The sequence below is a fragment of the Triplophysa rosa genome, linkage group LG15, assembly GCF_024868665.1.
Source record: "Triplophysa rosa linkage group LG15, Trosa_1v2, whole genome shotgun sequence".
NCBI classification, from domain to species: Eukaryota; Metazoa; Chordata; class Actinopteri; order Cypriniformes; family Nemacheilidae; genus Triplophysa; species Triplophysa rosa.
The window spans coordinates 1,126,997-1,138,941 of NC_079904.1; the positions used below are offsets into that span (position 1 = coordinate 1,126,997).

Sequence of the window (11,945 nt, forward strand, 5' to 3'; positions counted from 1 at the left end):
GGCCCGTGTTCCCCCGGGCACGACCTTCGCGCACCCACGCGTTTGGCACTGCGCACACAAACAAGACTCACGAGATAAACGACAAGCAAAGCTCTTTGTGGCGTCATAATGATGCGAACTAATGGGAGGAAAAGTAAAAGTGTCACGTCGATGACACGTAAGACAAAAAGTGCCGCCCTCCAGAGCCACGATTCAACCGCTCGTCCCCACGCTCGAAAACGAAGCAGTAATTGTCATCTTTTTTTTTTTAGTTATTAAGGGGAAATAATATGAATATTTTTTTCTCCTGGCAGGAACCTACCGTTTTCTATTAAAATGCTACAGCTATAAGATCTAGCATTGAACACACAGCAACTGCAATGAAAGGAACAAAGTTGCTTCAATATAATTAATAATAATAATAATAATAATGAGAAGAAAAATGCTATAATAATAATATAATACAGAATAAATCTCTTTATAATTAGATTTTATCATTTAAAAGTTATATTTTTTCTTTGTTTGAAATAATAGACTTTTTTTCTCATATGTATCTATTTTTGTGATCAAGATGTCGACTATACTTCAGCATTATCCAAATCAATAAAAACTAGCTGTGCCGTTGCATATTACAGTCAATGATATGTGAACATGCACCGTGAAGCACCCCTCGCTCATCCGTCCCTCTCTGATGACATCATAGACGACCGATCACCATGACGTCCACCACCTCGCCCTTGTGCAGCTCCACATATTGCTCGGTTTTGGGAGGTAACATCAGCAGTCCGTTGGCGCTCCGCATGCTCATGAGTCTGCTGCTAACCTGATTCCCTGAGGAAACAAGAGAGGCTTTGAAAATAAAATGCTTGCGGCCCTTTAAACCCGTGCGGTTTCACAGGGAGCTTCTCACCTGTGCTCTGTGCCCACGGCAGAGGTTCCTGATGGTGCCATGTTAAAATACATCGGTGATACTCGGGCCGTGGATCGAGCTTTACGTCACATGACAACTGTAAACAAAAACAAAAAGAGCACACATATTGTTTAAATGCAGCCATCGTCTATCATACACTGACGCTTTCTTTTAAAGACCGAGTATACTTGAAGTCCATTTTATGAAGTATACATTAAGTAAAGTTCAAGTAAACGTTTACCACTTACAGTATATGTTGTGTACCGTTAATATGTCATACTAATATTAATGTTCTAGTAGCATACTTGAAAGTGTACAATTTCAACACTACTTGGGACTAAATTGGTCCATTTCTTAGTTGATAAAAGTATACTTTTAAAAGTAGTCAACTTTGAGTACACAACGATTTTCATCCGTACGTCAACTATACTACAAGTGAACAGATAAATATACTTGTAGCACATATTGTAGTTGATGGAAGTACACTTTAAAGTATACTCTCAGTGAACTACTAGTTTAGTTTTTCTTTAAAGGAAATGACCATCGTACTAGTTAACTATATTTACAGTATATATTATTTCGCTCTTTACGTATACTACTAGGTGTTCATTTCTGTCCTTGAAATATGCCTTTGAAGTAAATCTCTTTGATCACCGTGTATAAAGAACGCCAGCTTCAGTTTCATATGTTTTATTTATTTTCAACTATTCCACACCAAAGCTGACATGTTACTAATGTATGTAAACTTGAACACGTACGTATATAAGAAAGTATGCAGAACTACGTGAAAAAAGTATTTAATCAAAAGATTAACGTCAAGCCAAGTATACGTAGTATACTTGTATACTACGTAAGTATACAAGTATAGACCAAATATAAGTCAAGTATACTTGAGTATAAAGTATATTTCTGCGAAGTGCATAAAAGGTCAAAGGTCGTCTCACCCTGGCTTTGATTATGGTGGGTCGAGGGTCTAAGATTCCCTGCATTTTCCTCAAGGCAGGTATGACGAAGAGGTTGCATGTTACGACCGCGGAGACCGGATTCCCTGCGAGAGAGGACATGCGCCCGTTTACTTCCGCTGCAATAGTCCATTCAATAAAACCATGTGTTAAAAATGAGGTTCAAGTATGTATTGTGAAAATATACACCAGTAAACTCTCTCACCGTCCCTACCTGGCAGAGCAAAGATAAGTTTTCGAGACCCATCCATATCAAGTGTTGCAAATGTTGTGGGGAGACTAACGGAAGACAAACCAGAGCTCAATACCCGCGTGGATTCAATCCCATCCATTCACACTTAATAGAAGGGCGTTTTCACACTTCCGTCGTTTCATTAAAGCAAACCAAACTCAGACCATCTTGGGAGGTGGCCCGAGTTCAATTCACTCCGCACGCAGCTGTTCATTTTATAATACATAAGATTATATTATGACGGACGGACTATTACGGTTTCCAAACATCAATTGAAACAGCATCCGACTTCTCTTTTAAAGTCAGGTACAATGTGAACGCAAACAGAAGCGAGATCCGCTTCACTCACAGCTGTCTGTCAAACATCTGGTACTTTGAAATGCTGGAGCGTGAAAACACCCTCCGTCCGTATCACGTCACACAATCACACAATCTTCACGCAGATCCTGTCCTGTTCTTCAAAGACTCACCCTGGTTTCATGAAGACACGCCCAAAGTGTATCTGAGCGTGAAGGTCTATATCAAGCACCTGCTTCAGAAAATCCTGTGGAAATATGACAGTTTACAGTCAGAAACATCATAGAAACACACCTATGATTCATTTACTTCACAACTGAAACTGAGATGAACCGACTAGCGTTCATCTGATCATGTGATCTGAAGAGAACACGCAAATGTACTTCATCCAAAACATGTTTGTGAAAAATTCGTTTAGGGAAAAAACTTCAGGTTAAAAATATATATTCTTCATCTTATTTTAAAGGGTTCATATTCTTATCCAACCACTAGATGTCAGTATAAAACAGTTGTTACTGAATTACACTCAACGTCATGCTCATACTATTTCCGCAGTATGTAGTATCCATACTGTTCACAAAGTATGCACATTTTTTATGCATGGATTTAAGATCCAGTGATCTGCTACCCCGCTATACCGTGTCCCACAATGCACTGTGCTCAATTTGACCTTTTCCAATGTGATGTGCATCTTAAAGGTGCCGTTCCCCGTGATGCCAATTTTCAAACTTTAGATGTGTATAATGTTGCTGTTAGAGCATAAATAATATCTGCAAAATGATAAAGCTCACAGTTCAATGCCAAGCGAGATATTGTCTTTAACATAATTCGCTTTTCAAGGACTAGAGAACAGCTGGAACTTGGACTTCCCAGGTACATGATGTCACTATTCCGAGTTTTTGATAACCTCCACCCACAGGAATACACCAAAAAAGGGGCGAGGCCTTCCTTAGAGAAGAGGAAGAGTCGCTGGAGTAGTGTTTGGTTCTCAGAGATTGTAATCATTTAACTGAGCTTAATGACTTTCACTTTCATCACAGTCCTACAGCTGGTCATAAGAATTCAGCTACACACATTCTAAGAGAACCAACGGTCAAATAACAGCTTCTTGACTTTAACATCGGCTGTGAAAGCTGTTCTGTGTAACACACTGATATTGTGTGTGTGCATACCTCTAAAACACTTCTATGAAACGTCCTTTGAAGTCGTGCTTGCAAATGTCTCCTGGTCAATCTGCTTGTTTTATTATCCAACTCGGGTCCAATATAAAAAACTAACGCTTCTGTTATTAGTGTTAATTAATATAACCGGTCGGACGCCAATCAGTCTGGTGTCATTTCCCTCGCCATAGTAGGTAAAAAGCGATCTCTAACAAAGATTGACGTTGTCACATGCACTAGCAGACCTCTGTTACACTTCGATGGATCCGCATGTGTTTAACTGATGAAGTGAAGTTGACGCCATTGTTACTGTTTATTGCTAAAAGCCAAAGCTTATGAATACACGTGCACTGAAAGGGGACCGACCAATCACAACAGCCTGAGAAGTGTAAGCTCGCTGATATGGTGTGGGTGGGACATCTTCACACACACACCAATCACGACAGACCTGGTCAGCTTTACCAATCAGAGCGTTTCGGAAGGAGGGACTTTATATATACCGGAAGAAATCCAGTCGTTTTGTCAGAAGAGAGACAGCGGTGAACAATAGACTTGAAATATGTGAAATATAAAGCGTTTTTTGAATCTAGAAACATGAACGTCCATTGTTAAACATCCAAAAAACAGAATCAAAGCTTCAAAAACAGCCAAAGAATGGCCCCTTTAATATTATTATTATTAATTACTGATTATTAGTAGTAGTATCACACTGGCTACTATTCTATTATTTTAACATTGTTCCAATATCGACTAAATTGACAAAAATATAAACCTTTTCGCCCAAGGACACGCCCCCTGAGGTGATGATGACATCAGCACGATTGATACCCTCGTTCAGAGCATTCAACAGGTCATCAGGGCTGGAGGAGACAAAGTTAACAGTTACCATGACAACTGAAATCACACAAAAATGTACACTGTAATCTTCCATCAGAATGGAAATAACTCAGGTTTGATCTGTTTTTACATGACTACACACTTTATGAATGTTACATTTGTTGTGAATGATGTTTCATTGAACTTGTGAAACTGTGACATACTACGAGAAATAAACACAAAACTGTCTTTGCTTTTGTGAGGATGATAGAGAAACGCTCACTTGTCTCCGACGATGCCCAGGTTGATGGTGGGATAGCCGTGCTCTTGAATGGTTGCCAGCAGCGTAGAGCGATTTGAATCCCTGATCTTACCCGGGTGTAAATCATCCTCTGGGTTCAGCAGCTGAAAACGTGAGAAACAGAGAAAATGTTATTGCTCAGAGGTTGCTCTTTTATCGCTTTCACACAAATCTGAGCACATTGCTGAGATCTCAGGCTGATGTGTGAGACACGTGTGTTGTGTGTGTTGTTCTATTTTCTGACCTCATTGCCTGCAGACATCACAGCCACTACAGGAAACTTCTGCACCTCCACCTCTGTGACGCCCACCGTGGCCAGCAGACCGATTTCAGACGGGCCCATGTGAGTGCCTTTGGTCAATACGCATTCACCACGCTTAATGTCATGACCGATGGGCCTGCGACACACGTTACTGTCAGACACACCTGAGACACATCTCACTCACATCGCAGAGGTGCTCACAGACGCTCACCTGATGTCTTGACCCGGACGGGCTTGAACCAGAATTCGCACCTCAAGTTCTTCTGTGCCCTAAAATATAGACACTCACATGTAAACTAAACAAACTAGCTTTAGCAAAAACTGTTGAGTGCTTGTTTGGGTGCTTTCTTCAACATTTGATAACAATATTGTCATCGTTCTATTGAAATACCCTGTTGAAAAAAACAGCATATGCTGGTTAGGTCGGTTTTGAAGAATTGTAGCTGGTTTGTGCTGGTTTAGGCTGGTCATGTGCTGGTTTAAGCTGGTCCTAAACCAGCTCAGGACCAGTTTAGGACCAGTTTAAACCAGCACATGACCAGCTCAGGACCATCTTAAACCAGCATATGACCAGCTTAAACCAGCACATGACCAGTTTAGGACCAGCTCAGGACCATCTTAAACCAGCACATGACCAGTTTAGGACCAGCTCAGGACCATCTTAAACCAGCACATGACCAGTTTAGGACCATCTTAAACCAGCACATGACCAGTTTAGTACCAGCTCAGGGACAGTTTAAACCAGCTCAGGCCCAGTTTAGGACCATCTTAAACCAGCACATGACCAGTTTAGTACCAGCTCAGGACCAGTTTAAACCAGCTCAGGCCCAGTTTAGGACCATCTTAAACCAGCACATGACCAGTTTAGTACCAGCTCAAGACCAGTTTAAACCAGCTCAGGCCCAGTTTAGGACCATCTTAAACCAGCACATGACCAGTTTAGTACCAGCTCAAGACCAGTTTAAACCAGCTCAGGCCCAGTTTAGGACCATCTTAAACCAGCACATGACCAGTTTAGTACCAGCTCAAGACCAGTTTAAACCAGCTCAGGCCCAGTTTAGGACCATCTTAAACCAGCACATGACCAGTTTAGTACCAGCTCAAGACCAGTTTAAACCAGCTCAGGCCCAGTTTAGGACCATCTTAAACCAGCACATGACCAGTTTAGTACCAGCTCAGGGACAGTTTAAACCAGCTCAGGCCCAGTTTAGGACCATCTTAAACCAGCACATGACCAGTTTAGTACCAGCTCAGGACCAGTTTAAACCAGCTCAGGCCCAGTTTAGGACCATCTTAAACCAGCACATGACCAGTTTAGTACCAGCTCAGGGACAGTTTAAACCAGCTCAGGCCCAGTTTAGGACCATCTTAAACCAGCACATGACCAGTTTAGTACCAGCTCAGGACCAGTTTAAACCAGCTCAGGCCCAGTTTAGGACCATCTTAAACCAGCACATGACCAGTTTAGTACCAGCTCAGGACCAGTTTAACCCAGCTCAGGACCAGTTTAGACCAGCTCAGAACAGTTTAAACCAGCTCAGGCCCAGTTTAGGACCATCTTAAACCAGCACATGACCAGTTTAGTACCAGCTCAGGGACAGTTTAAACCAGCTCAGGCCCAGTTTAGGACCATCTTAAACCAGCACATGACCAGTTTAGTACCAGCTCAGGACCAGTTTAAACCAGCTCAGGCCCAGTTTAGGACCATCTTAAACCAGCACATGACCAGTTTAGTACCAGCTCAGGACCAGTTTAAACCAGCTCAGGCCCAGTTTAGGACCATCTTAAACCAGCACATGACCAGTTTAGTACCAGCTCAGGACCAGTTTAAACCAGCTCAGGCCCAGTTTAGGACCATCTTAAACCAGCACATGACCAGTTTAGTACCAGCTCAGGACCAGTTTAAACCAGCTCAGGCCCAGTTTAGGACCATCTTAAACCAGCACATGACCAGTTTAGTACCAGCTCAGGACCAGTTTAAACCAGCTCAGGCCCAGTTTAGGACCATCTTAAACCAGCACATGACCAGTTTAGTACCAGCTCAGGACCAGTTTAAACCAGCTCAGGACCAGTTTACACCAGCACATGACCAGTTTAGGACCAGCTCAGGACCATCTTAATCCAGCACATGACCAGTTTAGGACCAGCTCAGGACCAGTTTAGGACCAGCTTAAATCAGCCAATGACCATCTTAAACCAGCATAAACCAGCTAATATGCTTCAAACCTACCTGACCAGCATATGCAGTTTTTTTCAACAGGGTAAGTCAACTTTTATTTCTGTATTTAGGTATAATAAATTTCACTTTATTTTGAAATATAATGTTTATAATCACACTTTAATGATTACAAATTCATTACAAAGAGCTAATTGTTAGAATCGATGTGTTACGTACGTCCTCAGATTCTCGCAGCAGCTCTGTGTCCTCCACCTGAACCACTGCGTCCGCCCCGCACGGGATGGGAGCACCTGTTGTCACCCGCATCACCTGACCCGGCATCACGGTGTGCGTGGGCTGAAAACGCGCACGCACACACACACGCACGCACGCACGCACGCACGCACGCACACACACACACACACACAAACACATCATGAGCAACACTAGTAGTTATAATGATAAGATGTAATACAAACTGACAGAAGTCATAGAAGCACCCGATTGGTTTGACCTCTCTCGTAATGTTTGTGAAGTGTCTCTAACCTGTTCACCAGCCTGAGACTCGCCAATAATAAATCTGTCACCAGGACCGTCGGCGGCTATTAGAAACACGGAGAGCGAGAGTAAAGATCAGAAGAATAACCAGACGTGACAAATGCCAGACGTTCTTTTCTCACCTCTCACAGCGTAGCCGTCTTTAACAGACGCCGGAAATGGAGGCAGGTTGTCTTTGGCATACACGTCCTGAGCCAGAACTCGACCCATCCCGTCTACACACATAGAGGAAAACATTCTCTATATACGATGTCCGGTCATCACATCAGGGATATGTAGCGATTATCAACACAATATTTGTAATATATGTGAGTGTGAGTTTCGGGACCTCTGTAGTTGATGATTTCAGTGCCCAGAACGGCGGTCATCTCTAGCACAGTGATGAAGGCTTTGTCCATCGACGTGAGGGGAAACGAGGACATCCGGTGTCGCCGTGCAACTTTGGTGATGTCCACCGCACTATGACCTGCAAAAACACACACAGACACACATTGCACACACTCAAATGCTTCCGTTCAGATGAGATGTAGCACTTTTAACATTTAGTATGAAATCAATAATCGAAATGACAGAAATGAATCTGCATCTGCCGCAGAGATGGCGCCACATTTAGTACTTTAGTATTTAGTATAAATGTTTTATTGTTACAGATAAAACATTTTTGTTTAGTTTAATACTCAAGCAGTTCTTTATACAGTAAAAAGATATATGAAACACAAAGGGACGCACTTGCTCTGAGGATATTCTCTTTGCTGCTGCATCGTGACTGCACCTATAGAAAAACACATCAAAACATTAATATTTGAATTCTTTTGTGTTGTCCTATAGATTGAGTGATATGCTGTTACTTGTTTTTTGTTTGTATCGACATGAAACCCGGAGACAAACATGGAGCAGAGAATTCTGGGATGTGATGAGGTGAAACAGAAAGAAACATCAGGACTTTGAGTTTCTGAAGATATCGGCTCACTGACCTCTGACTTCACATCAATTACACTTCATCTAAAATCATGTGAATGAATGCTGCACTAAAACTCTGGCGATGGTTTTTCCACGATGACAGAACGTTCATTCTTTTGGTGGTATGATTTCATTTAAAAACACAATCGGTCAGCGCTCCAGACACTTATATGAGCTGTTGACTCATGGGAACCCGGGTTCGAGTCCGATCCCGCACATCTCTGTGATGAGGGAGGCGCGACGAGAGCCGTGGGAGTAGGGTTGGGAATCGAAAATCAATTCCAATTTGGAATCGGAATCGAAAGGAATAGGAATCGGATACTTGAGATTCAAATTTGAATTCCTCTCATCAATTCCTGTGTGCATATTTTCAGAAAAGTACATGCGTTGCATGATCTGCTGATATCTCAATAAAAGCCCTTATGAAAATTATCGATATTTTTTACTATAGTAAGCATAGTTTAGCTATAGAATTTGCATTAAAGCACAGGAATCACAAATGAACCATAGCTGCATTATAGTAACTGCAGTTTAACCATGATGTAGTTCAACTATGATAATACAAATTGTAATAAATCAGAAAAGGTGTGTTTCTATGTGTAAATATACACAAAACGGTGCTCATAAATATATATACCTGTATATATTTTGCAAACAAGTCAATAAGCAGGCTAAATGACCATACAGGTTGATATCTAAATGTTTTACTTCGAATGTGGAATCGAAACTGGGAATCGATAAGAATCGAAATCGACAAGCAAAATCAGAATTAGAATCGATCAAATTGAAACGATTCCCAACCCTACGTGGGAGGAGGAAGCGGGGAGGAGATCTCTCACGGAGGAGATCGGAAGCATAAAAGGACGAGCGACAGGAGGATACGGCAAGAGAGGACCGGGCCCGGACATACGTTAAGTTTTGTTTATGTTTGTTTTTACTGCTGGATTTTTGTTTGTTTGTGTTGATTAAAGTCTTTTGAATGTTCGCCGGTTCCCGCCTCCTTCCTTCCCTTTTATTTCCTTCCTGTCTGTCTCCACTGTCCTATGTATACTGTATAAATAAAAGGCCCAAAAATCGAATAACAAAAAAAGCTGAGCTGATGTTAAAAAGACCAGTTTAATATTCAAGTGATATTTGCAGATCTATGATTTATCCTATTATTCCTCTGATGCGTTTTATTTTCTCCTGAACAAGCTATGTTGTCAATTTCCATGTGACCCTTACAGGACAGACAGACTCTCAGTGCTTTATAGAGTGAAAATGAGGGAGTGATCATGATCCTGAAGAACATCTAGTGAAGAAAGACTGAAGAACCGGAGGAGAGAAAGACCGTCGCTGAAGCCCAGAACACCACACAGCTCATGAAATATGAGAGAGCGAGCGAGCGAGCGAAAGAAAGAGAGAGAGACGTGGCAAACACAGCAAGATAGAAAAACTTTGGAAAAAGTGAACAACACAAGCCAAAGAAAGAAAGCAAAGCCATTGATTTAGTAGCGGCGTATATTAAATATTCATGTCAAACACACTGAAACAGGACTGAATTATAGTGACATGTAACTATTTGAAACTTGACTAAATGTGCAAACAATGAAGTCAACAACGTGCCTAAAGAAAGCAGAATAATAAAAAGATGTAAAGCCAAAAAGGTTGGAATGTTTGGGGCAAAGAAACGACAGAAGTCCAGATGCAGAGAGACAGAAGATGTTTGTCATGTGTGAAGGGCTCATGATAGTTACTCGAGAACTGAAGGTCCTATGGCCACGACGATCATCTTTTAGCACCTCCAACCTACACTGGAGCTTACGGAGATAAATCATCAATCCATCAGTTACAACACAACACAACACAACACAACACAACTGAGAACTTCACACAACTCAACGACAGTGTGCAGCAGCGGCGAGACACACACTTCACACTTCTTTATAACAAGAAAACCAATATTTCAAATAGAATAACACATTTCTAACACACAGGCACCTTAAAGCAAAGCAAATATGCGCAGCACGAAACAGAATTTACAACCCATTTCCTTACCGGTAATGCCATGTGTTCGGAGTACATTTCAGCGAGTTCATTCTTATGATTCTTGGAATTCATTTAACGCATTAATTGCTGGCAAGATCTGAGATTTGGGCTCCTATACACAACAAATAAAGTCAGGCTGTGTGGTTTCATGTATTACCATTGCATTTCAGGTCTTTGTATTGGAGCGAGGTTCAACAAACTATAAACATGTAAGAAAGAAATGCTTATTTTAAGGATCCTTGAACAAACGCAAACGATTACATTTTTAGCATCTCTTTACACTTTCTTGCACAAATGACACCAGCGAAGGAAACGGGGTGAATTCTGATTTCATGTTGACTCTTAAGAGACCTCAGAGATCACCTGACAGACATTTAAAGCACACACACATGGATTTCTGCAAACACAGTTGAAAAATATGCGAGACAGATTTTCAATAAAACAACAGTGAAACTATAAACTCCTAGAGCTCTGAACAGTTATTGAATGTGATTTAATTGACCTAACTTGTTTACTAATAACAAACACGGTTACAAACAAAAAAAACGAGACAGGCAATGTACTGCATGTAGAGCGCTGTTTGGAGGTAACACAAAAACAATATTTTTGTTATGCAACTAGTCACTAGATTAGTCAAGATACATTTGCAAAGCTCATAAAAATGAAATCTTTTAATTTTATGAATTTCATTAAATCAAGTATATTTTTGCAAATCTCTATTAGTGTGACATATATTTGGCTACCATGTAAACTCTGCACTATTATGAGTCCTGTTCTCTATTCATGAGAGTGAAGATACACAAACTCACACGTGCTATAGTCACATTTTTACTGAGGATCAGCGTTATAGTTACAGTTGAATAAATCACTTAAAAATCGATGTTAATTGAAACCAAATAAAATATAGGCAGAAATGTTGTTTGAAAAACTTAATCTAAATAAAAACGATAAATGTATCCTTTGCGATAGTGGCAACTTGAGTCACTAAAACTATTAATTGAAAATCAATAAAAACTCAAACTAAAACAGAAAAAAGTACTACATGTTAAAAACATTTATATGACAAAAGAATATAACAAAATTGCTAAAAAAAATTCTGAATTTACATAAAAAATATAAACAATTTATAAGAAAGTAAAGCCAATTCAAAATAATAAAACTTAAAAAATGGATTAAGAGGATTTTTGTGCTGTGAAATTTAGGAGATTGTTTTGCAGGCACTACAAGCTGAGCTAAAACAATAATACACGCGCGCACACACGCACACACACACACACGCGCACGCACGCACGCACGCACGCACGCACACACACACACACACG

At 40.8% G+C, this 11,945-nt stretch overlaps 1 protein-coding gene across 10 annotated transcripts in view; it reads right to left on the reverse strand.

Moving 5' to 3' along the window:
- Window positions 1-477: 477 nt before the first annotated feature.
- Window positions 478-11,945, reverse strand: part of gphnb (gephyrin b) — a 52,496-nt gene continuing 41,028 nt past the window's right edge. For 2 of the 10 annotated variants that reach the window (XM_057352130.1, XM_057352124.1), the window contains 15 exons: window positions 10,332-10,394; window positions 8,365-8,407; window positions 7,964-8,101; window positions 7,758-7,850; window positions 7,624-7,679; window positions 7,315-7,434; window positions 5,131-5,189; window positions 4,902-5,055; window positions 4,640-4,761; window positions 4,313-4,400; window positions 2,554-2,627; window positions 2,057-2,130; window positions 1,834-1,970; window positions 890-986; window positions 479-810 (listed from right to left, as the gene is read on the reverse strand). In XM_057352130.1, the coding sequence (XP_057208113.1) occupies window positions 677-810; window positions 890-986; window positions 1,834-1,970; window positions 2,057-2,130; window positions 2,554-2,627; window positions 4,313-4,400; window positions 4,640-4,761; window positions 4,902-5,055; window positions 5,131-5,189; window positions 7,315-7,434; window positions 7,624-7,679; window positions 7,758-7,850; window positions 7,964-8,101; window positions 8,365-8,407; window positions 10,332-10,394 (1,452 nt within the window). In that variant the 3' untranslated portion in view covers window positions 479-676. Of the gene's footprint in view, window positions 811-889; window positions 987-1,833; window positions 1,971-2,056; window positions 2,131-2,553; window positions 2,628-4,312; window positions 4,401-4,639; window positions 4,762-4,901; window positions 5,056-5,130; window positions 5,190-7,314; window positions 7,435-7,623; window positions 7,680-7,757; window positions 7,851-7,963; window positions 8,102-8,364; window positions 8,408-10,331; window positions 10,395-11,945 lie in introns of all 10 variants that reach the window. The other 8 variants (XM_057352131.1, XM_057352132.1, XM_057352125.1 and 5 more) reach the window with 7 other exon arrangements.